This window comes from Onychostruthus taczanowskii, unplaced genomic scaffold (assembly GCF_017590055.1).
Source record: "Onychostruthus taczanowskii isolate IOZ18803 unplaced genomic scaffold, ASM1759005v1 scaffold25, whole genome shotgun sequence".
In the NCBI taxonomy this organism is placed as follows: domain Eukaryota; kingdom Metazoa; phylum Chordata; class Aves; order Passeriformes; family Passeridae; genus Onychostruthus; species Onychostruthus taczanowskii.
In genome coordinates, this window is record NW_024499796.1 from 1,328,281 (window position 1) to 1,353,368 (window position 25,088).

The 25,088-nt window shown below is 54.5% G+C and overlaps 1 protein-coding gene across 2 annotated transcripts; it reads right to left on the bottom strand.

The window, feature by feature from the left end:
- Positions 1–1,253: 1,253 nt before the first annotated feature.
- LRSAM1 (leucine rich repeat and sterile alpha motif containing 1) lies at positions 1,254–24,894 on the bottom strand. 2 transcript variants are annotated; one of them, XM_041407030.1, is made up of 25 exons: positions 24,841–24,894; positions 21,776–21,957; positions 21,218–21,274; positions 19,677–19,721; positions 19,147–19,224; positions 18,278–18,346; positions 17,625–17,709; positions 16,328–16,449; positions 15,189–15,279; positions 14,215–14,345; positions 13,579–13,608; positions 12,871–12,993; positions 12,646–12,785; positions 12,050–12,094; positions 11,020–11,090; positions 10,141–10,240; positions 9,369–9,456; positions 8,681–8,755; positions 7,189–7,269; positions 5,246–5,341; positions 4,642–4,740; positions 3,496–3,627; positions 3,025–3,106; positions 2,712–2,860; positions 1,254–2,216 (listed from the first exon to the last, which is right to left on the bottom strand). In XM_041407030.1, exons 2-25 carry the CDS (start codon positions 21,845–21,847, stop codon positions 2,091–2,093), a joined length of 2,187 nt encoding a protein of 728 aa, XP_041262964.1. In that variant the 5' UTR covers positions 21,848–21,957; positions 24,841–24,894; the 3' UTR covers positions 1,254–2,090. The 2 variants fall into 2 exon arrangements, with proteins under 2 accessions (XP_041262964.1, XP_041262965.1); XM_041407031.1 differs by lacking the exon at positions 24,841–24,894 and having other exon boundaries at positions 19,147–19,226; positions 19,678–19,721; positions 21,776–21,952.
- Between the last annotated feature and the right edge of the window lie 194 nt (positions 24,895–25,088).

Sequence of the window (25,088 nt, forward strand, 5' to 3'; positions counted from 1 at the left end):
CACTGTTAATGAACTTTAGGACCAGCTGAGCACTGGGTACAGCAGCCCCGTCGCGCACCCATTTCCCACCGGCCCTGGGGTCTGTTTGTCACCCGGGCAGGAGGTGACCCTGGCCCCCGGCACGGCCACCTCGGGGCTCCAGGAATGGACGGGGCTGCAGCCCCCGACTGCCCGGCACTGCTGGGGCTGGGTGGGGCCCAAGGGTGCTTTTAAAATTATTATTTTACTTTTTCCCGCAGTCTCAGAAAGTGCCCGGAGTCCTGGCTCCGGCTGTTTTGTGTGACCCGTGGCTGAGCGGGGCTGTCCCTGCAGCTCGTGGGGCCGTGCTGGCCCTGGCGATGAAGGCAGCGCGGCACTGCCGACGCTCCGGGAAGCGCTGGCCCCTCTTTACGGGCACTGTCCCCGAGCGGAGCTTGCCCTGAGCTCCTGTCACCCATCGCCACCCCCGGCACGGCTCGGCGGTCACCGGACGGGATGGAGGGGGCGCTGGGATGGGGGCAGAGGGGATGGAAGGGGTGTTGCAGCATCGCTGCTGCTGCCGGGTGTCGGGGCAGCCCTCGGGACTCTCCTCGCTCTCCGGTCGGACCCGTGTGAGTGCCCCGGGGAAGGGGGCGCAGGGGAGGCTTCTTGGGGGGCTGGATGCCCTCTCCCTGCTCCTCCCTCAGGCCAGGGCTTGTGACTGCCTCCTCCTCCCCGACCCCAGGGAATGCCGAGGGAGGGGGAGCAGGGAGGGTGCTCCACGACCCTTCCTGCCCTCATTCCTGCACCTCCCCAGGGCTCCCCTCCTCTATCCCCAGCACCAGCTGCTCCTGGTGCAGCCCCTTGCCCCTCCCCATAGGACCTGCCTGCTCTGATGGGCAGCAGCAGCAGAACGTGAAAACAGAGACTGGAAAAACATCCCCAGGGTGTTCTCAAGGCACCGGCCCTGGTGCTGTGGCACGTCCCCAGGACACTGGTGGCACTGGGCACGGGCCACCTCCACGAGCCCACACACGTGTCCCACAGGGATGTTCTGCATGGGGCAGCTCATGTGAGGCAACCCAAGCGTAGGGTCCAAGGTCTCCCCTGCCTGGACATCCCTGAGGCAGCTCCACAATGAGCAACACCCTGGGTGAAGACCCAGAGCCTCAAATTCTTCTCTGACACGAAGATGAGACGGAGGAGGTGACACTGGGACAGCCAGGCATGGGGTGGTGGCCCTGTCCCTGCTCCAGCCATCGTCCCTGCGGAAAGAAAGAGGCAGCAAACACCCCCAGCAGAAACCAGCTGCAGTTTAATGGCTGCTCCTGGGGAAGGCGGTGGTGGGACCGGACTCGTGGCAGCATTTTTATATTTCAGAGTCAAGAGCCGAGGGACAGACAGGAATTGTTACTGATCAATGAAAATGGAGCAGTCCCCACACCCCAGTGCAGAGGCACCGTGGTCCTGAGCTGGGCACAGCCCCAGCCGTGCCCCAGTGCTGTCCAGTGGCAGCAGCACTTTCTGCTCCCTACCTGATCTGTGGATAAGGACCCCACTGGGCTCCTCTGGCCAGGGCAGGTCCCTCCAGTCCTGGGGGTGTTGCTCTCTCCCCTTGCAGGAACAGGAACTGGGGAGCTCCTGGCTCTGCCTGCCTGAGGCCGCAGACCCAGACACGCTCCTGCGGGGCTCCAGAGCAGAAGCCCCAGACCTTTGGCATGACAGAGGTGCACGGCAGTGTCAGCACACGAAGAACAGCACGTCCTGACCGAATGCTCCCACGGGAAATTTCCCCCCGCCTCCGCGCAGCACTGCTGGAAGCATTCCCCGTGTCCCTGTGATCCCCCAGGGGCCCTTCTGCCAGCAAACAGCTCTGCCAGAGAGGAGGAGCCACAGCTGCGCCCGGTTTGTCACCCAGGCACGGGGACGCAGGGCGGGTGGGCGGCAGAAGGGATTCATTGAAGAGCCCCAGCTGGGGCTGAGAAGCCACCGGGGAGCCGGGGGGATGCAGAGGCTCCCGGGCACAGCCAGCGCGGGGAGGGCAGCGCTGGCCGTGCTGCCGAGGCGCTGTTCACGGGGGCGTGAGCGGCAGCGGGGACAGCCCGGGAGCGGGCAGGGCCCGCCGGGCCGGCCTAGGCGCTGTGGAAGATGCGGACGCGCTGGGCGATGTCCTGGCGGCACAGGGGACACGAGTGCAGCCGCTCGCAGCAGCCCTGGCAGCAGCAGACGTGGCCACAGGGCAGGAAAATCGTCTGGGGCTGGGGAGAGACAAAGAGCAGACACGGAGAGTGCTGCTGTCCCTGAACACCGCTCCCAGCACGGGGGAGCTGGGGATCACCCGCGGGGTCTCAGCGTGGGGGCAGAGCCCCGCACCCCGATCTCCGCCCCCCCGGGTGTGCGGGGCCTGGGCTGTGCCGAGCGGGAGGGCGATGGGACACGGGGCGGGACGCGATGGGACACGGGGCGGGACACGGCAGGGGCTGAGCTGGGCTGAGCTGAGCAGCCCCGTGAGCGCTGCCCACGGCCGGTGGGAGCTCAGCGAGCTCCTGCCCAAGCCCGCACGGAGCCCTGTCCGTCCCTGCCCTGCCCTGCCCTCCTCTCCCCCCATCCCCGCTGTAATGCCCAGCCCGGCTGTGCCCGGGAGCTGGCGGGATGAGCAGCCGGGCATTGCCAGGGCCGGGCAGAGCTGGGGCTGCGCTGGATCCCGCCCTCCCTCCGCGCCCTGCTCCAGCCCCGGGCGGTGCGGGTCTCACCTCCTGCTCCATGCACACAACGCACTCCGACTTCTTCTCGTCCCACTGCAGCGCTGGGGCCGTGGGGGCCGCGGGGCCCGGGGGCTCCTCCGGGGGAGCGCTGGGCTCTGGGCCCGCAGGGACCTCGCTGTCCTCTGCCCTCCGCAGCTCTGCAAGCGCAGCCAGCTGAGTCCCCTGAGCGCTGCCCATCGCCCCCCGCAGCCCTGCCTGCCCTCCTCGCACACCCGCAGGAGGTGTCTGGCCTACAGAGCTCCCTGCTCCAGGCTCAGGTACCTGCTGAGAGTAAAATGTAGCAGAAAAGAATGGGAGGTACCTGGGATGGTCGTGGCCACAGCCAGGATCTCCTGAGCCCGCCTGAGGATGGCACGCTGCAGACCAGCCTCTGTCACACCGAGCTGTGGGGCAAGAGGTGGGTGTTGGCCCCAGAGGGACAGCAGGCTGATGTCCCCAGGGGGACAGTGAAAACTCCTGGGCATTGCTGGCAAGATGTGGCCATGCTGAGGAAAGCCCCTCTGCCAGGCACCAGGAATTTCTTGGTGCTATTTCTACTACAGAGAGCATCTGGAGGATGTTGGAAGATGGAGCCAGGCTGCAGCTCACCCTACAGGTCTCTGGAAGAGCCACTGGCCCACAGGGACAGGCAGAGCAGCACAGGCCCCTGTCCTTGTGGGGAGGTGACACAGCAGAGCACCAGCCAGACCTGCCAGGCACAGCTGGATTCTGAGCAGGGACAGGGACAATCCCTGCTGGTGCTGTCCCACACTGTGGATCTGCTGTCTCCTACCTTCTCCAGGTCACTGGCACTCATGGTGCCGAGCGTTTCCAGGGATATTCGGTGGTAAGCGAAGAGTGGCAGGTACTGCTCAGCAGAGAGCTCCAGCAGCAGGGTCACCAGCTGCTGCTCCAAACCCTTCTCCTGCAAAACATGGAATGAGCTCCCAGACTGTGCCCCTGAGGCCAGGCAGCAGCAGGGCTGGGGCTGTGCTCATCCCTGGCCTGCCCTGCTCCAGCTGTGCCACACCCCAAACACACCAAAGCCTGGAAGCCCAACAGCTGGAGCAGCTCTGGCCCCAGGTTTTATGGGCACCGTTCAAAATGTTGGGAATCATTGAATACCCTGAGCAGGAAGGGACCCACCAGGATCACCCAGCCCAGCCCCTGTCCCTGCCCAGACCCCCCAACAAGCCCACCCTGGGCACCCCTGGCAGCGCTGTCCAAAGGCTCCTGGAGCTCTGGCAGCCTCGGGGCCGTGCCCATTCCCTGGGGAGCCTGGGCAGTGCCAGCACCTTCTGGGGGAAGAACCTTGCCCTGAGCTCCAGCCTGAGCTGCCCTGGCCCAGCCCCAGCCATTCCCTGGCTCCTGTCCCAGAGCAGAGATGGGAGCTGCAGCCCCCAGGGCGCTCCCCTCACACATGAAACAATGCCTCTGGCAATCCATGTCTTCGGCAGCCCCTGCTTTGCCAGCTCAAGCCAATCTACAGCACAGGCAGAGCTCAGATCTGTCTCCTTGTGCCCACCCTGAGGGGATTTCACCAGCATAAAGCTCTGGCTCAGGCCATCAGGGGCAGGAATGGACAGGAGTTCCTGCACTCAGTTGTGCTAGAAGGGGAATTTGGGGAGCCAAGCAGAGCCCTTTGGGTGCTCAGCTGGAACAAGAAGCCCTGCCTGGAAGGTACTCAAGAGTTTTCTGTTCCTGACCAGCAGTCTGGGGCTGACACAGCAGCTCCTGCTGGGAACAGCTGAAGTGTTGGCTCCACAGAGACCTGGGCAGCTCCATCCCCAGGCAGGAATGAGGGAGCTCAGAGCACCATGGGCAGCACTGGATCTGTGTGAGGGGTCTGTGACCTGCTCCCAGCCTTAGCTCAGGGGACTGTCCTCGCTCCCCCCAGAGCAAAGCAGAGCCACAGCGGGAGGAGGAACAGCAGCAGCACCTGGAGTTTCAGGGAGAGGGGCTTCTGGTTCAGCAGGCGCTGGTACTGGATCAGCCAGTAGTTCTCCTGCTTGGTTTCACTCTTTGCCTCCATTTCCAGCTGAAAAACAAACTCATTAATTTAGCAGCCTGAGGGAAAATGGCCAGGAGGGTTCAGGGATGGGTGTGCAGGGCCCAGCCAGAGCACTGTGAAACTGTCAAAGAGGATTTCTGGTTCCTGCAGGCTGGCCCCACTCTGACCCCACACAGGGCTGTGCATCTCCGTGCTCCCTTTGCCCCAGGCCCTGTGGCCTGGTCTCCTGAGGCTCAGGAGAGCCTGGAGATCTTCAGAGTTGCAAGACCACAACTCCCATCCCTTGTGCTCATCCTGCTGACCACTCCCTGCCCAGCAGGGTCACTGGGGGTGATGATGGTGCCCATGCTGCACGAGGCAGTGCTGCTGTGCCCCCCAGGTTTACATTAGCATTTCCCGGGGCTAAATTGGCTTCTGGACCTGGATACAGCCCTGCTCTGCTCCCCTTCACTCCCACACTGAGCCATGGACTCTTCCTGCAGCCAACCCAAATGCTGCCTCACCCACAGCACTCCATGAGGGGCTTCATTACCAGGATTTGTTGCAGTTCTTCCTCCCTTTGCTTCTTCTCCTTGAGCAGCTGCTGCAGGAGGCAGCCGAGTGCCCGGCGCTGCTCCGTGACCACCTCCTGCAACAGGAGAGCTCTGGCAGCCACAGCCCCACACTGCTGCCACCCTCTGCTCCCAGCAAAGCCCTGCCAGACCCACACCAGTCCCCATGCTGTGCAATCCCTGTGCTCACAGCTCAGATCCTCTCCTAGCACTGGCAGAGCAGAACTAGCTGAACCTGCCCCCTCAGCCCTGCACTGCTCTGCTAGCCCAGCCCACCCTGGCTGCAGCAGCTCCTCCTCCCTGCAGAGGAGATCAGCCAAAAGTATTCATGGTACCCCTCCTTAGAATCATGGACTCTTAGACTGGTTTGGGCTGGAAGGGACCTTAAAGCCCATCCAGTGCCACCCCTGCCATGGGCAGGGACACTTTCCACTGTCCCAGGCTGCTCCAAGCCCTGTCCAACTGAGAAAAGACCACCTGAAAGTAGGTCTGGAATCCTGCAGGTAAACAGGACAGGTGAAATCCCCTTGCCTTTGGGATGCTTCCTTTCCCTGGGGTCTCATCCCAAGCACACCAGGGCAAGGCCAGGTGTCCCTGCAGCCACTCCTTGGCAGTGGAGAGTTAAGTGGCTCAGGAATGTCCCATCGTGTGGCACGTCTGCAGCTTTGGTCCCAGCTCACCCAGATCTGAGCAGAGGCCAGTGGTCACCAGCCACAAGGACTTCAGATGCCCATGGACAGAGGGACAAGGATTCTGTTACACCCTGAAGTTTGGGAAAACCTTCATTGATCACAGAATCACAGACTAGTTTGGTTGGAAGGGACCTTAAAACTCATCTTGTCCCACCCCTTACCACGGGCAGGGACACCTTCCACTGTCCCAGGGGGCTGCAAGGCCTGTCCAGCCTGGGATCAGCACCTGGACCCTGCACAGGAACAAGGCCCCTGCAGAGGAACAGCTGCCCCAGGCCAGCCCCACCTCCAGGTGACCAGAGCTGCCTTGCCCTGACAGAGGCAGGAAGCATCAGCCCCACTTCCACGGAGGGAGAGGGACAACAGATGACAGGAGGAGCTGCTCCAGCCCCAGCAGGGACCCTCTGGGGGGCACAGCACCAAGGGCAGGGGGATCCAGGCAGATGCAGGCGTTCAGGCTCGTTCCTCAGCTCCTGGTGCAGAAGCTGCAGGGCAGAGCCCTGTTTCCTGCCCTGCCCTGCAGCTCCTGTGCTCACCAGGTCACACCTGGTCTGCCCTGCATGAACTGTGAGTGGTCCCCACCCTCTGCCCTCCAACACCACAGAGTGACACAGAGGAGCTGAGTGAGTCCAGGTAGCACAACCCAAACCTGACACCTGAAGGATCCAGGACAGGGCTGGGAGGCACTGCTGCCTGAAGCCAGCACTTACCACTGCTCTGTGGCTGCCCTGGCTGTTTGCCACTGATTTTGGGCTGACTAAACAGGTGACCTGACCTGGCACATGACACACAGAAGAAAACAACTGATGCAAATCATCACAAAACAAAATTTAAAACCAAGCTGCTGAAGCTAAACCTGGCATTCCTCAATGTGTGATTGCTGATGATGTCAAGACCAAAACACAACACAATGCAAGAGGACATGCAATGCACAGCAGGCAGGTGTTTTTGGGACAGCAAACAACTGGATTGCAAAATCCTTCCCCACCCAGCACACCTGGAACTTCCCATCCCTATCAGGGCTCCTCTGTCTCTCTGCTGAGAATGCCTGGGGATGTTTAGGAGCAGCAGTGATGTCCCACATTCCCAGGACACACAGGGGTTGGTGTGTCCTGTGCAGAAGAACCTTCTGACTGAGCATAAAACCATCTGGAAAGTGCCAGGAGCAAGGGAAGCAGGTGGAGCAATTCCAGAGCAGGGAGGGTGGGGGGCAGCCCCAGAGCCCCACGTACCTGCAGCATCTCTGTGTCCAGTTCTTGCCTCTTTAACTCCAGCTGTGTCAGCTGCAATAACTCTGTTTCTATTAATTTAATCTAAACAGAAGATGAAACATTTTTTACTGACATTTAAAATGGCTTTAATTTATGCTGTTTTAAAATGAGGTCTGACTGGGAAGAGCAGCACTGCAGAGCACCCAGAGGTTGGGGGGGAGCTGCTTGTGCCCTTTGGTGATGTGTGTGCTGAGGGTCCCTCTTCTTTTACCTGAGGAGCTGTGTCCCCCCACTCCAACTGTCTCTCTACTCTGAGCACCTTCTGCTCAAGTCTGGAACCTCACACTGCAATCAGTTTGTGCACCCAAACCTTTTGCAGCCACTCTGGAATGCAGAGCCAAGGCCCTCCCAGCAGCACAGCTCAAACCTCAGACTCCTGAACTCCAGGACAGTGCCCTGGTTTCCAGGTGCTCCAGCAATCCCAGAACTTTCAGTTCTTTCAGGTGGGGCAACTGAGACACAGAGAGGTGAAGTGAGTTGCCCAAGGTCCCACAGCAAAGCCAAGATGAGAGTCCAGCTCACCCCTCTGCCAGGCCACCAACTGTCCCCAGGCCACGCTGCTCCTGCTGACCCCAGGGCTCTGCCCCTGCAGCACGGGGTGGGAGGGGCCCAAGGGTGAAAGGTCCAGCCTTGGCATAGAGGAACAAACTCCCTTTGTTCACAGAGATAGAGGGAGCAAAATTCAGGGCCTTCATGGTGAAGTCAGGCAATGATGGGGAGCTGCCACACAGGTCACAGGCTTCCAGCAGAGACTGGTCACTGGGGCACTCAAAATATCCAAGCCCTCAAGTTTATCCACCAAATCCTGAACTGAGACTTTTCTTCTGTGGCAGATCAGGAGAGGGAAAATTCTGGAGCACTGTGTCAGAAACCAGCAACCCTCCTTCCTGCATGCACCACTGTTGCCTTCCCACCTTCCTGCATCATCCCCTGCCACTTTTCAATCATCCTGCATCATTCACTACTACTTTCTCCACCAGCTCTTGCTCTTCCCCCCAACTACATCACTGCACCTTCTGCGGAATGGAGCTCAGAAAGGCAGGCTGAGAATGGGAAAGAAAAGGTGAATGGATGGCTTAAGGTGCAGCTCTGATGTGCTGGATGGAGATGCAGTGGGCTCATGTGGAAGCAGCAGCCCTGCCAAGTACACAGCCTGAAGGAAATCAGAGGTGCAAGTGCAGATCACCCCCGGAGCCAGTGCAGGTGACTGAAGGAGTGGCAATGCCAGCACCTCCAGGAATCTAAAACCTGCTTTGACACTGCCTCCTTCAGAGCTAGGAGACTGGAATGTAACTGTCTAACTCTCTGTTCCAGAGCTCTCAGCAGCACCAGAGCTCTCCATGTCCTCAGACCCTGCTCTGTGCTCACAGCACTCTGTTCTTCCTCCCAAGGTCTCACCAAACAGCAGGATGAGCTGAGGAGCTGGTTATTCTTCCCTCTGTTGCTGACTCACCTGGTTCCTGATCTGCCTGTGCATAAGATCCTTCTTCACCTGGAGAGCTTCAAAGGCAGTTTTCTGCATCTCAATCTGAGGGACAGGCAAAATCCTGCTTAGTGAGGTGGTTGGTGCAGTTGCTGATGGGCTCAGAAGCTGCAGCCTTGCAGGGACTCAGGTAAAAGTCCCAGGGTGGTGCTTGCTCTGAGCAACAATGTCCTGAAACACAGCTGAGAGCCCAACAGGTAAAGCCCACCCTGGAGACACACAGAGATATATTAATTCAAACATTCATCTGGAATGCTCTGTGTGACCTCACCTCTCCTTTTCAGCAGCACTGATTAGCCAGGCTGTGTTGCAGGGCACAGCTGCCCAGCAGTTCATAGAACAAACTTTGAAAATGCTTGTCCCAAGTGCCCCAGGAAACCTGCCAAAAGACAGGACTTCTGTCTCAAAATCCCCTCTTAATCATTGTGTCAGTTTTGCTTCCCATGGTCTCTGCTTCTTTCTTTTCTGAAAATTTGCTGTCTAGATAAAAAATATTTTTTTTCAACCACCCAAATTAGTTTGTCAGAATAGCAGTTATTTCCAAAGTTTAGCATGTTAAATAAAATCACTTCTGCATGCAGCCCAGCCACTGCTGCTCCTGTGACCCTGGATCCTGCTCTCCCTCCATTCCCTATGACCAGTTTGCTCCTTTGCCTACCTGCTGCAAGATCTGACTGACAGCTTTGTTCTGATCCAGCTGCTGCCAAGCCAGGATTTGCTGGAACTTCTGATCCATCTCAGCTAGGCTGCAAGGAGATGGATGTGCCATGGAGTTAATGCTGGGTCTGGGACTCAGAGGAGAAGCAGGCAATGGGGAATGCAGGAGGAGGAATTTCTTACTGAACGGGGGAAGGACTGTGCCACTGCACAGCTGAAGGCCACAAATTTAACACCTCCTTCCCTACACCCAAACCAAACCTGCACCACAGGCTCCTGTGGCCCTGTTGAGCAGGTCACAGACTTACAAGGCTGTTTTTGGTCAGTGCCAGACACGGCCAGATTAAAATTTCTCATCTTGTTGTAAACAGTGAGCCAGGATGCTCAGCAACACTCATGTACTACTTATGCTCACACAGCACCCTTGAGGCAGCCTGGGAGGTGAGGGGAGCAGCTCTGGGCTACAGTTTGGCACTGAAGGGACTCAAAAAACAGGAATACAACTGGTCTAACTCCATCCTCCATATTTAGCAGAATGTATAAGGCAAAATAAACAGTGCAGAAAAGTGACAGTTCCCCCAAAGTGTGATTAACATGCAAATTGTGGTCATTAGAAGGTGGTTCATTTAAGGGAGTCTGACAGTTTAATTTGCACTTTCCTGTGCTGTTACAGCTGTCCTGCTGCACTCCAGCAGCTCCAGGGGTTCCTGGTGTACTCATGGGAATTACACTGCTGAAAGAAAGGGATTTCACAGCAGCACCACCCCCTGCACCTGGAGCAGGCCTGGCTGACGAGGTCCTGCCGACGAGACTCGGAGGTCATTTGGAGGAGCTTGTTCTTGTAGGTCTCAGCAAGCATCTGCTGCATGGCAGCTGGGGACAGAGGGGACAGAGGGGCTGTCAGTGCCTGCCTGGCCTGGGTGTGCAGAGCAGCACTCACCACCACTGCTGCTGCAGTCACTGCAACCAGCAGTGGCTCCTTTCTCATTGCTCTTGCTCTTCCCATTTCACTGATTCCAGAGCACACCCACCCACCCACCTGTGGTTCTTTATTGGGAAAAGAGCTGAGCAAACTCCACTCTGCCTGTGCCTGCACCTCTTCAGTGCTAAGAGAAGCCCAGTCCCTGCCTACCAACCCTGAGATCACAGAATCTCCTGGGAAGTAGGAAGGAACTCACCAGGATCATCAATCCAACCCCTGTCCCTGCCCAGACCCCCCACCAAGCCCACCCTGGGCATCCCTGGCAGCGCTGTCCAAAGGCTCCTGGAGCTCTGGCAGCCTCGGGGCCGTGCCCATTCCCTGGGGAGCCTGGGCAGTGCCAGCACCCTCTGGGGGAAGAACCTTGCCCTGAGCTCCAGCCTGAGCTGCCCTGGCCCAGCCCCAGCCGTGCCCTGGCTCCTGTCCCTGTCCCAGAGCAGAGAGGAGTTGGGCTCTGCTCTGCCAGTCTTGGGGGGACTTGAGGCTGTTTCCTCTTCTCTTGTCCCTTCTTCCCTGGGAGCAGAGCCTGACCCCCATTTGGATACACCCTTGTTTCAGGGAGTTGTAGAGAGTAAGAAAATCCTCCCAGAGCCTCTTCTTCTCCAGGCTGAGCCCCCTCAGCTGCTCCTGGTGCCCCTTCACCTCATCTCCCCAAAGACCTGTCTGGACTCACAGGCCACTTCCCTCCTGCGCAGCTGCTCCGTCTCCTCCTGGGTTATTGCCATCAGCTGTTCCATCCTGATTCTGCCAACAAACAACAATTCAGCCACTCCTTCAGAAGATTCCTTGTCCTCTACCCACCCAGCTCAGTCTCAAGGCTGGGCAGGTTCACCCTGCTCAGGAAAGCTGGGCTTATCAGAGGCACCAAAGCCTTGGTGATTTTTTGGTGAAGAACCTGTAAGTTTTATGGGAGACAACATTTGCTCAAAACCATGGAGACGGTGGCTTTAGGCAGGGAAGTTGATTTTTCTGAGAGACAGAACATCAACACAACGTGCACATTCTCTCCCCAAACAGTGCCAGACCCTTCCCTGCCTTTCCTTTCTGCTGAGGCTGGATGAGCCCTACACAGCTGGCCCAAGTGAGCAGTGCCACTGCAGGCAGCAGCCTGGCCTCCCTCCCCACCACCCCTGTCCTTGTTCCAGCACATTCCCCCCACCATTTACCAGGTCAGGAGCTGGTGTGGCTGGGGAACAGTCTGACAAACAACTGGATGATGTTCATCCAGTTCACTGGCCACAGCACAACTGGCTGAAGGGAGGGGGCAGCTCACAGGCAGGGCAGAGCTGGGGACAGTCACTTTTGGTGGCAGTTAGCTAAGAGTGTTGGCTGAATGGCAGATTTGCTTCCCGCCTACTCCTCCCAGCCTGAACACCCTCGTAACTGCCTTGCTTGCCAGCAGATGGAGGATCTCTGCTGGTCCTTGATATTGGAATAAAGAATTTTGTTTCCAAACTCATTATTTAGGCCCATTCAAACATGAAAAAGAGGTAAAATCACCCTGTGAGTGCGTGTGCCAGACTGGGTAAGACCAGGCACACTGAGTCCAGTGTCTTGCCTCCAACAGTGACCACAACCAGCTTCAGGTATGAGATGACCTTCACCTGACTTAGGGTATTCAGACTGTGACTCTGAAAGGAAGCTCCCAGGCCTCTTCCCAGCTTCTTACCCCTTTTCCAGACAAGTTTGTTACAGAGACTCACCTCTCATTCTCCAAGGACTTCAAAATGTCTGAACTTCGTTTTTGCCTAAAAAAAAAAAAAAAAGGATAAAAGAAAAGGTTTTAATCAAGCTGAGTAGAACATCCTGGTCCCCCAGAGGGCAGAATCACAGAGTCACAGAATCCTGACTTGGAAGGGACCCAAAAGCTTTACCTAGCTCCAGGCCCTGCACAGGACAACCCCAAGAATCCCCCCGTGTGCCTGAGAGAAAACAACTTTGCTGTCATGCACAGCAGAGCACTTTCAGCAGGCTGGGCACCTCCCATCAGCAGTACCTCACATGGAGACCCAGCAGACACAGGCAGGGACACCTTAACACCTCAAATTTGCACCTTCCATGAGAATTCAAATTTCTTCCATAGCACTGCAAAATCCCAACATCACACATCTGTGAAACAGTTTTTATAAGATGCAAATTCCATGTGCTTTAAATGGGTCTTTGGCAGTCCAGGAGCGAAGGCAGCTCCTCCAGACATTGATCCTGACCAGGTCCGAAACACTCAGGGGTGAAATGAACTGTTCAGAACAACATGACAAAAAAAAAAAAAAAATCAGAGCAAAACCCCCTGGGACCCCACCTCTGGTTGTCCTCCAGCAGCTTCTGGATCCGGCTGGCAATGCTCTGCTCTGTGTCCTTCAGCTGCTGCAGCAGCTTCAGCCTCTCCTCCTCCAAACAGCGCTGGTGCTTCGACAGACCCTGCTCCAGCCGCTGCTGCTCCTGCCCAGAGCAGGGAAACCAGGAGAAGGTGGTGGGTTTGGGGAAGGCAGTGGGTGCCCTGGAAGGGCCTGCCCAGCACACCCACCTCTCTCACTGTCTGCAGGATCTCATCCTTGTGGCTGTTGAGCTGCTGCACCAGCAGGGCCTGTTCTCGCTGCCCCACGTTCAGGCGCCGCTCAAATTCCAGCTTCTCCTGCGCTTTTCTTTCCTGAGAGGAATCAGAAGAAAGATGAATGAGAGGAATCTCCTTCCCCAGCAAGAACATATTCTAGCAAAAAGGTAAAGCAAGGGACAGGAGACCCTTGCAGAGAAGAAGGGAAGCTAAATGGCAAACAGGAGGCTTGTCTAGGGGAGGGGAATGTTCTCTCCTCAGGAACCCAAAAACGGGAAGCAGAAGCTGCTGCTCTCTTCATAACAATCTCCAAACTCTTTCATGTTATGGAGCTGAATTCTCTGGGCATTGACTGATACCAAACCAGCCAATACAAACACATGCAGGGAAGCCCAAAATGCAGGTTGGGTTCAGCTCCACGTGGCACAGGACTCCCTCGTCTGAAGGAAGGAGCCAGCTCTGAGCAGCTCAAGCCAAAGGCAAAAGGGGAACTGCAAGGAGCTTCTGGCTGTTTCAAAGTGAGCCTTGCACAGGGGAAGAGACAGAGACCTGGGAAACAAAAAGAACAAACTAAAAGTGTAGCCAGGTGAGGGGTATGAGAAATAAAATAAAAAGATGGAAAACAAAAGCCAGAAGCAGACCCATGCTGCAGACAAAGCAGTTGCAGGAGTTGATCCTTACCTTCCTCTTCTCATAATCCAAGAATTTATTCTGAAAAGTAATATCAGCAGACATTTATTCCCAGAAGTACTTTTTTGTAGATATTATTAGTCCACATTACAGCTTCCCCTAACTGTGAGTGAAGACATCAACAAAAAGCACAGGAACACAAGCCCCAAGTCCAGTCACTCAGGCTTCTCCAGGGGCAAAGGCATTGACTCTGCACTTGCCAAAGAGCACAGGAATTAGCACAGCTACCACAATTATTGGCCCAGCCTCCCCTTTCCCAGGTAGGGCTGAACATGTCCAGCACTTGGCTTGGAAACACAAGGTTCTTCTGCAGTTTGCTGTCCCCCCAAAAACACACTGCACACTCCATGTCCCCCTGTCACCCCTGTCCCTTGGCTCCATCACTGCTTTCAAGGATGGAGACAGTTCTTTGGGATGTGTCTTCCAGGAGTAAGCATGGTGACACCAGCCCCAGCTGAGGAAGGAGATGAGCCACCCTTGCACACACTGTGCCTGGCTGCTCCCTCCATCTCAAAAGACACAACTCATGGAGGGGAAGGTGATGAGGGATGATGAGCCAAGTGCTGTGAGATGCTTTGGTGGAGCACAGAGACAAATCCCAAACCCCCTGGTGCAGGGGAGCCTCACCTGCCACTCACTCTCCTCCTCCAGGTACTTCTCCACTGTCCTGCCCACCCCATCCACTGAAGTTCCTCCTCCATCGCTCTCCAGCGTGGGCAGCAGGTACTGTGAGGGAGGGTAGTACGCAATTCCACACTCTGCAAGGCACCAGACACAAAATAAGAACATTGGAGGCTCAAAGATCTCCTTGGCACCATGGCTGTGAGCTGGCTGCTGTGTGGGACTGCTTCCAGCTGTGCCCCCTCTGCCCACACACCAAGGAGTGCCTGGCAGGGCTCCTCCAGCTGAGGAGGATGGACAAGGAGCTCTGGGAGGAAGGTGGGGCCACTCCAGCCCCACCAGGACAAGGATCTGCTCAGTCAGAAACACAGGTGCAGGCTTGGTGACTTCTGCAGGGCTGCTGATGTTACTGCCCAGACCAAAATAAGTTCTGACTGTCCTGTTTTTTCAGGGAATATCCCAATGTCTGGCAAGGCACTTCCCCTGCATAAAACCTCCACCAGAACTCCCTGTGTGTCTTAAACACAGTGTCTACAAACTCCCAGTATATTATCTGTGAGTTTGAGTAGACACTGTGTTTTCATGATTCTCCAAACAACCTGCAGGGCCCAGGTCCTTCCTCAGAGAAAATGAGGGCAGCAGGGACCTTGAGTGACTCCTGAGTCTCTCTCCTTGTCCCAAGGCAGTGACAGCTGGACAATGCCTAATCCTCCCACAGGAGGAAATCCAAATAACCTCAGGAGGTGCACTGACCTCTCATGGCCACTGAGAAAACCTGACCCAGCCACTCTGATTTTTAACAAACCACTCTGCATTCCAGTGTGGCAGGCTCAGGGAAGGACTCAGTGTGTGCTGTTTGCCAACAAAGACAGGTAACCAGGTTGGTGTGCAGGGCCACCAACCACCCCAAGCAGGGCCCACACAATGTCTGTCCTTCAGAAATGCCATCTCTGGGCACACCCCAGGTGCTCCTGGCTTACCTTTGCAGAGGAACTGCTGGATGGCCTCTGTACCTGCACTGCAGATGTCAGGGGGTGGGTAGGTCATGGCAGAGGCATCCAGGGTCAGCGTCTCCAAAACAGAACACACAGAGCTCCAGGTTATTCTGAGTCCAGCTGCAGTTCTCCTTGCAGCTCCCCAAAATCTTACTTCATATTACCCTAAATCCTAACATAAATGTGAGGCTGTATTGAATCTCTGCTGGGTGTCTGGCACCTTTCAGAGGTGACTCCACTGTCTGTTATTTGGAAGTTTCTCAGCTGGCCATTCACTGAACATTCCCCTCATGCAGGCACTGGCACTTCTTGTTTAGTTACCAGAGATCAGAGCACTTCTCAGCTACAGACATTCCCTATTCCATGTCAGGAGTTTAGCATGGAAATGGGGGTGATACCAGGGCATGGAGAGGAGTCCCATAAAGAATGAGGGGAAGAGCCACTTGTTTTGTCCTGCTGTGGCCACCAAAGGACCCAATGCTGCCTTGTGTAGGGAAGGGCAGAGCAGGAAGGCCTAGAAAGGAACGACTTTGCACAGGGGCAAAGCTGCACAGATGCCCCAGCTCAGGCTGTCCTTCATAAGAAGCAGAATGTTGTGTGTGAGATAGGAGAGCATTTATTCACACCTTCCTGCTGGTGTCTGAGCCAGCCCTGTTGCCTCACACTTGCACCATTTAGTACTGACAGGTTTTGGCAGCCAGAAGGCAACATATCCATAAAAATCTTGCTGTTTTTCCCATTCTGAATGTGCACTTCAGAGAGCCATAAACACATGAAAGCTGATAACAAGTTGGAGATCTGCCAGGATGACAAAAGCATGGTTTGTGCTCTTAAAGACAGCCCTGGCAGGTAAAATCCAGGGGTTCACTCTCTGGGGATCACTTTTGTCATCATTAAATGAAAAAATGATCAGAATTAAATGGCAAAATTATCAGATTAAATGGTAAAAATGATCAGAAAAGACCAGAGCAAGTACATAAAAGCCATTGTGGACAGTGTCAACAGCCCTATTACAATCCCCTGCAGCGCATCCTGCCCAGACCCTACACAAATCATTCCCCTTGTGGGCTGGATTTATTCCCAGCTGAGGAAGCAGCTGGAAGGGCTGGCCCAGGGCTGGGTACCTGCAGGCTGCGGGCGTGGGCCAGCACCCGGGGCAGCTCCTGCAGCTCGTTCCCACTGACATCCAGAGCCCGCAGGCTCCGCAGGCCGCTCACGCTCCCGGGCAGCGCCCTCAGCTTGTTCCCTGCAGGGACAGAAAGCAGAAACCATGGAACTACAGAATTCACAGAATCACTGGGTTGGAAGAGACCTTCAAGATCATCGAGTCCAACCCAGCCCCAACCCCTCAACTGAACCCTGGCACCCAGTGCCACATCCAGCCTTTGTTAAACACACCCAGGGATGGGGACTGCACCACCTCCCTGGGCAGCCATCCCAGAACTTTATCACTTTTTCTGTAAAAAAACTTTTTGCTAACATCAAGCTTGAATTTCCCTTGGCCCAGCTTGAGGCTGTGTTGTGTCAGTGCTGGTTGTGTCAGTGCTGCCTGGAGAGAGAGCCCAGCCCCAGCTGAGCACAGGCACCTTTCAGGAGCTGTGCAGAGTGATGAGGGCACCCCTGAGTCTCCTTTTCCAACCTTCCCAAACCAGGAGCCAGCAAGCTCATCTGTTCCAACACCACTCCATAACCACACATAGGGCTCATTTTCACAGGGATGGGGCTGTGCCAGGTCACACAGGGACCCAAAGGATGGCACTGCCCACCAAGGGCAATTTGGGATCCAGATCTTCTCAGCTGAGGTCACTGCTGCAGGCTGGATCTGTGCTCTTTATCAGGAGAATATTTGTAACATTCTTCCCTTGGCCTAAGTCCCAAGGATGGGAGGAAGGGGACTGAGTGTGAGATTGCACACCCTGGGCTCAGAGCCCAGGTGCTGCAGACAGACAGACAATGACCTGAGCTGCCCTTCCAAGCTCCTCACCCTCCATTGCCTTCCCTGTTTCAGTAACAGCTCCATGTAACTACATCTCCTTTTTCTCTCAGATTTATGGCATTACATAGCTGGAGAATGTCCAGGAGTCTGGAAAAGAGGTGTGCTTGTTCTGTGAAAACCTGTGGGGATACACAGGCTCACAGGAGCCAGCTCTGGGTCTTGGGGGACCCAACTATAATTCAGTTTATCTGGCTGAGTGCTCTGCTTGCTTTATGGAGGCTGAGGCTTGAGGCTGACACATTTTCTGCTTAGATCATTTCTCCTGCCTTGCCAACTATTTAGATTCAAACCTTCCTTGTGCTCTTCCCCAGCATTCAGAGTGTAAACCATATGGTGCTTGTCTTGATTGAAAGGAATAATTGCTAATGCAGCTCACCATGACCAGATAATAAATGTGCTTTGCCCAGAGCAATCCCATTCCATACCTTTCACATTGAGAACCTGGAGCTGTGCAAGGTCTCCTATAGATTGTGGAAGGCTTTTTAAAAGATTCCTTTCAAGGTTTAGGACCTAAGGTATTAACAGAAAAGATATTCAAAATATTCATCCAAGTCTCATGTCTTCTACACATCTGTGCTGCTGGGACTTTCAGGACAACTGGTTGTCCAAGGATATTGGTTGTAGATAGCACTTTCAGGGTTAAAAAAAGTGTATTTTACACCAGCCCTGGATAAAGGGAGTGCCAAGCTACCAGGGCAGTGAGAAACTCTGATCACCACCAACATCTGGTGCTGGATCCAGATGCAGGAACTGGGAATTGGAGTGTCCAGGGCAGCCCTCCCCAACTCCAGCTCTCACCTAAAGCTGTCCCCTGAGCAGAGAGACCCTGAGTGTGCCCTTAGACACTGCTCTGGGTTCTCAACATAAGCACCCCAGGGAGAACAGCAAAACCTGAATGTCTGGGGAGATCAGCAGGACTCTGCTTGCTCAGAGCATCTGCATGGCTATGGGAGCCACTTGGGCTGCACCAAGCTGGAGAACATAACCAAGCCTGGCTTTTCCTGCTCTTCTCCTGTTCCTTTCCTCCTTTTTTCCATGCCCTGTACAGACACCTGGAATACAGCTTCAAATCTTTTACCTGAAGAGCTGTCAGCTGACCAATATCAGCAGGAAGTGATGCCAGCTGGTTGTCATGCAGATCCAGAACCTGGAAAAGCAGATGATGTCACCAAACAAGGTTGGGAACAAAAGCCCTGAATTATCTCACAATGAAAATTACTTTGCTTCCAATGGGACTTTGAAAAGCAGCTCAATTTTTCCAGGGGACATGGGTACTTAATTCTCGGAGGTCTTTTGGAAACTCAGGCATCAGTAACAAACAAGAGACAAGGGAGAGCAGTGACACTGAGGGAGCTGTCCCACAAAACTGGAGGAGCCAACTGGATAAATCATCCCCTTGGAATTAGACTGGCAGAAGGACTTTCTGCAGGATCAGTGAGCTGAAGTGCTCTTTGGAAGCTGAACTGCTCCAACAGCAGTGCAGGGAGAGGGTGGGACTAGACCTGGAGACCTCCCTCCCTCCATGTGGAGCTGCTGAAATGACTCTGCCTCTTGGGAATCCCAGCACGAGGGTGATATAGCCCTGTACACCCATCACCAGTTTCCTTCCCATTCCTGTGACCCTCCAGAGCAGGGGAGAAGTGGATCTACCCCCCAACACACCCAGCTCTGCCTGACCACCACCACCAGTGAGGCTGCTGAGGGGGAAACTGTGGGATTCTGAAGGGGATAAATGAGTGTGGGACTGATGGTGATGTGACACAAACCACTCAGTGACTGCTGTCTGCCAGCCTGGGAGCTGAACCCAGGAAAGGCAGGTGTCACACTTGGTATTGATTCCTGGCAAAGCCAGCCAGCCAGAAGGGATTTACTTGGGCTGGTGTGTTTTAGTGCAGCTCAAATCCAAGGAAAATAGGCTGCAGTTGAACTGTTAAGAATCACAATTACCTTCACAGTTATGAGACTCAGGAGGCTGCAGGACTTTGGAACTAAGGATGTCAGATTATTGGTATGAATAATCAGCACCTGGGGAGGAAAAACCCCATTGTCACATAAACACAAGAGACACCAGAACAAGCACTTTTGTTGGGATTGAACTGGGGAGGCTGTATAAGAGCTCAGTATCTTATTCAGTATCATATAAAACATTGCAGTAGGAAATGGATTGTCAGAGAAGATCAAACATTTTACATGAGATCTAAACCAGAGCCCAGTTCCTCACCTGAAAAATACCCTCAGATGGGCTAAGACAGGAACAACCACCTGTTCCTTCCTGGCAGAAGTTAACTTTAAAAAACACAGACAGGATTATTCTGACTCAACTGGTCTCTATGTGGTATCACACAGGTGGGCAAATTCCTGACAAGAAAATTCCTTCTGGACTACCATAAAACAACCACACACAGTCATATGAAACATGACAACTATAGTTAAGCATATTAGTAGAATTATTTAATAATTTCTCATTCCAACATTACCTTTTTTTGCAAGACCTTGCAAGTTGCAAAGGCCCCATAAGGAACCTAAAAACAACAAAAAATAGTCATGTCAGACTTATCTTTTAAGCAGTTCTACACTGTCCACCTATAAAGTGTGAACAGCTTGAGTGAAAATAAAAGTGATGCTTAAAATCACTGCCCTCTGATTTGGGCCCAGTACTTCCCAGGGAGCTTCCATTTAAACAGCTTCCAATGGCTCCCCATGACACAACAGTGCCACAGAACAGGCTGAGGCTTAGGCAGGAGTTCAAGCCTTGTGTGATTTAATACTCATTGTGCAGATGAGCTCAGGCAAAGGTTCAGCTTTCTCATCACAGAAATGCATTTTGTGGTTTGGCAACCTCACGACCACACTGCAGTGTGCTGAGAGTGAGCACCAGGCAGGACAGAGTGTCCCTGATGTGCCAGGGGAGGGACAGGCACACCAAGAAGATGCCAGTTCAGTCCCTGCCAGGCACAGCTGGGCACTGTGACCTTCCCTGCAGCACAGAATCAGCAGCAGCCAGACTCCTGTCCATGGTTAATTGTAAAACCAAACTGATGTCTCACTCCATTTATTGAAACAACAATGAAAATGAAACAGCAAGACAGTTTTATGGTCCAAAAGGAGCTGGTAGGCATCCCAGATCAGCTGTGGCCCTGAGTGGAACTGGCTGGGTGGATTCTCTGTCTGCCACCCTGCCACACCCAGGCTGTCACACACAGCCTGCAAACCCACACAGAGCTGCTGTTGGCTCCTGAGCTTGGAACAAAACATCCCAAAGTCTCAGCAGAGCCATTTCACACTGCACAGCAGGCACCTCTCCTCTCCAGGATGGTGTCAAATCTCCACACTTTGCTTGGCAAGGGCATCCTGTATTCAGGATCAACATTTTGGAAGCATGAGACAAGGAATAAAAATTAAAAGTGAGATAGAAATGGGTTTCTGCCTGAGGCTGGCCTGGCTGCCAGCAGGAAAAGCTGTGTCTGGGTGCCTGGCACTCTGTCACTGCCTGCCCACACACCAGCAGACAGATTGTTTCTCATTTAGCTGGTTGCTATAAAAGAAGCCAAGCTGGGAGTGAGACTTCCATCCTTACCCAGCAACTTGGAAACAGGACTGGGATTTTCACCTACACACAAAAACAAGCATGGGTGGCAGACTGTGTAGCTCTAAGATTAGAAATACTCAGCCTTTGGCAAACCAGTTCCCTCAGGACCAGCAAAATTAAGCCATGAGGTCCCAAACTAAGGTCAAACAAGGTACTGGTGGAGGGTATGAAACCACTCTGCCCTTCTAAAGGATTCCAGGACAGAAACGGTGTTGAAGAATGAGACAGGACAGGCAAACTCCCACCAAAAAAAAACAGGGAAGAAGCCCCCAGCTGAAAGCCAGAGCTCAAGAGATAGAGGAAAAGGTGGACCAGCAAAAATTTCTGTCTCAAGGCTCACAGGCATGAGAATAAATCTGACAGTTGGTACCAAGAAGCAGGCAGAGAATCAGAGCTGCGAGTGAAGAGTGGAAGTTGGAGAGGACGTACCTCTGAGAGCTCACATCTGGATATGTCAAGGGTGTCATCAGCACCAGCTTCTTTTGCCTGCAGAGGGAATAAACACATCCAGAGAATCAGACCATGCAGAAATACAGCACCTCTTGCTGTATTCCAGAGAGCCCCAGAGACTTTGTGGACTGCCCATCCCTGGCAGTGCCCAAGGCCAGGCTGGACAGGGCTGGGAGCAGCCTGGGACAGGGAAAGGTGTCCCTGCCATGGCAGGGGTGACACTGGATGGGCTTTTAAGGTCTCTTCCATCCAAACCAGTCTGGGATTCTGTGGTTCTGTTCCAAAGTATTTTCCATGTTCAAATCAAGTCCATGCAATGCTGCTGCTAACAGCAATGGACCTGGACAGACACCACTCACCCATGTCCCCAAAGCCACTTCTACACACCTCTGGGTCACTGCCAGGGATGGTGACACCACCATTGTCCTGGGCATTCTGTTGAAATGCCTGACAATGACTTTCAAGGAAAAAAATTCCCAATATCCAACCTGATCCTCCCCAGGCACAGAGGACAGAAATTACCCTGGCAGTGCTTACCAGGCACATTTGGTACTCGAGGCGCTTCCGAGCATCGTCGCTGGGTTTCTTCTTCCTGGAGAAGAGAGGCATCTTCAGTCCTGACCCTGCTTCTGTCCAGGGCACTGATGGTCACTGCAGAGAGAGGCTCAGGGATCCTGGGGTCTCAGTTTGCTGGGGAGCCTTGGCTGCAGAACTGGAACCTAAGTTGGGGGAAAAATTAAAAAGAAAATAATTGTGTTAGTAATGAAAAAAAAATTAAAAAATGTCTTTGTTTAGCTGTATCCTACAGGTAGTTCCAGCACAGGGAAGTACAAACATGAGGCACTCAAGCCCTGCTGTGGTCTGAGAAGGGTTGGTTGTCTGGGATAGGCACAGAGAAAGGCTGCTAAGGGATCAGAGAAATGCAGGGTCCACTCCAGGAATTAAAAATTAAAAAGCTGTATCAAGAAATCAAGTACCAGGGATAAAACCCAAACTGTTGAAACTCAAAGTCAATTCTGGCACAACAACAAAGGACTGAGAGCAAGGATTCCAGTTGGTTCAGGTGTGAGGGAGGAGAAGTTGAACCTGAGAGAGGAAAGGTTGGCTGAAGGAAAAGCCAAAAGGTGGAATGAGGAGTGCAGGTGGCTGAAGGGAACAGACACCAGGCAGCTCTGGGACAGGGCTCTGACCCAGCAGGGGAGGAAAAGGAGCTCTTGGCAGATTTTGAGGGAAAGGCAGAAAGCTGTGGCTGGACAAGGAATGGGGAGAGCAGCTGCTAATGAGGTGGTTCCAGTGGGGTGCAGGAAAAGAGATGGGGCCAGCTGAGCAATGGCATCAAGGAGAAAAAGGGATTTATTGTGGCTGCATAGGAGCAGGGGGCACAAATGAGCAAAGCAGAAAGAGCCTGAGCTGGGGCTGCAGCTCACAGGGGCTCCCAGAGGGACCTGGCTGGGAGGTAAGGCTGGGAGCTAGAGAAGAGCAGGAGGGCAACAGCGAGCCCCAGACAGGGAGAAACATTCTAAACACTTGCAGTGAGTTTTTTAAACACTGCTTAAAATTCCTAAGCAATTAAAAATCAGCACAAAAGAGGCACTGCTTCACCAGTGGAGCAGTAACTGGCACAGCTACACCTAACTCAGGGCTCAGTGGAGCTCAGGTGTTGACATAAAATGCTGGTTCTCTGCCAGCTCTGTGTCTGCAAGCTGGCCCCAAAGGCTCCTGAGGAGCAGGCACTCACAGGATCCAGCCAGGAGAGTTCCCTGAGCAGGGAGAGCTCTGCCAAAATCTCTGTAAAATCTTTACAGAGATACATCCTCACTGTAAAGGTAAAATAATTCAGTAAAATTCATCCCTCTTCCTTTCACTGCAGGAACAAGGAGGCACAGACATCCTGGGTCACTGTCCTGCTGTCACAGCCCTCACTGGGACAGGCCATGGGCCACAGCAGGAGCTGGCTCCAAACTCATCTCCAGCAGTTCCATGGCTCCTTCCCTGCCATCCCAATTTCTGCCTCTTTACCCTGTTCAGATGACTGAAGTGCTGCTCAGAGCCAGCTCCCAGGGGAACCCCAGGACTGAGCAAGAAGGGAAGCTGGCTCTCAGGGAAATGCAGGGCAGAATCAAGGGCAAGACAGCAGAGGCACAAACAAAAGGAGATTTCAAGATAGGAAGCAAAGGTGCCTGCAACGAGATATCCTTGAATTGGTGAGCTTGTAAAACTCTGCTGAGCATTTCTGCATGCCCTTGTCCCACCTCACCCTTCCCTATTCCAGGGAATCAGTGGTCATGGGGACAGTGGGAAATCATCAGTTTTCACCCAAGAAAATGGATAAAGACAAGAAGGGCAGACAGTGAACAGGAAAAGAATCATATCAGGGGTCACAAGATGAAGGATCAGAGATTTGGTAAATGGATTGAACAGCTTTCAAAAGTGGAAATTTGCTTGAGTGAAGACACATCAAACTCAGCAGCCAGGAGAGAAAAAGGCCCTTGGCATGTGACCATTACAAAATGTAATTTTTATTTATTAAATTACTGAAAGAACTGCCTGTAAGTGCCCAGGCCAGCACCCACCCTGCAGGCAGTGAGCACCCAGGGACACCAAATCCTGATCCCCCTGCTCCCTGCAGGAATCAGCTCCAGGAGGAGCAGCCACACTCTTGGGAAGGGCACAGAATGTTTTCTGGGTGTTTCCCAATCTGCAGCTGTTGGGGTGACGACAGCAAAATAAAACCAAGCACTTCATTTTACAACAGCTGTAATTCAAACACAGCAACACAGCTCTGGAAAAAACTCCAGTTTTCAAAAAATTCTGGACACCATAAATCCACGTGGGCACTGTAACGAGACAAGGTAAGGGTGTGGGAAGAAGAGATGTTTTATTTAGTCTGGGAAAACACACTCAGGAGCACAGTGAGGCAGCAGTGAGCCAGGGCCGGATCTGGGTGGGCTCCTGAAGGTGCTGCCTGGCCCTGGGGGACAGAGGTGTCACCAGCCTGGCACAGGCTGCTCTGGCTGTCTGCCAGGCTGTCAGCACCAGCCCTGCAGGCACCGACAGGCCAGAGGAGGCAGCAGCTGAACTGCAGCTCTGGAACTCGCTGAACTGCATGGTTTGCCCTCTGTGCTGGAGCTGCCACCCCTGCCACAGCCTGAGCCTGCCCTGGAACAAATCTCCCCGCATCTTCACCAGTCCAGCTCTGCCTCTCAGTCCTTCCTTTCCTTCACCATCACTATTGTTCTCTTCTTCTCTCTGCGGGTCCCCCTCCCAGGGTCACACAGCTTCCAACTCCTGGTCTTCTTTACCCTTCCCTCATCCAGAACCGCGCCGTTCTGCGCCCGAGGGCCCAGACTCTCGGAAGGATGCAGGACTGAGTCGACCCTGCCGGGATTTTGGCTCGCAGCCCTCGGGCACCGGCCCGACACCTGGGGAGAGCAGCGATAGCGAGCGAGGGCAGCGCCTGCTCTGCGGCGGACACCGCGCAGCTCCGGGCACCGCCTGCTCCGGAGCCCTTCCGAGGAGCACCCCCGAGGCGCGGTGCCCGGTGCCGGCCCGGCGCAGCGCCAGCGTCCCACAGCGAGTCCCCCCGGCCCGGCCCCGCTCACCGCTCGGTGCCGCCATCGCTGCCTCAACGCGGGTAACGTGACCAGCGGCACCAGCGAGCGGCGCGGCCGGAGCGCCCCGCCCCGCCCGCCGCTCTGCCCGCCGCGCCCCCTGGCGGCCGGAGGACCGCCCAGCCCGGCCGCGGGACCCCGGAATTGTCCGTGACGGGAACGATCCCCGGGATCACCGAGTCCAGCCCGGGACTGATCCCCGCCCCGTCCGCAGCGCAGAGCGCTGAGCGCCACGGCCA

Bases quoted from the DNA above. Each gene is read 5' to 3' on its own strand.
- LRSAM1 (XM_041407030.1), bottom strand. From the start codon at position 21,847: ATGCCTCTCTTCTCCAGGAAGAAGAAACCCAGCGACGATGCTCGGAAG. The intron at 3,107-3,495 runs GTAGGAGACAGC...CTTGCCCCACAG, and splicing joins GTGCCAGTGACCTGGAGAAG to CTCGGTGTGACAGAGGCTGG. The intron at 2,861-3,024 runs GTACCTCCCATT...CTGCGCTTGCAG, and splicing joins TGTGGCCACGACCATCCCAG to AGCTGCGGAGGGCAGAGGAC.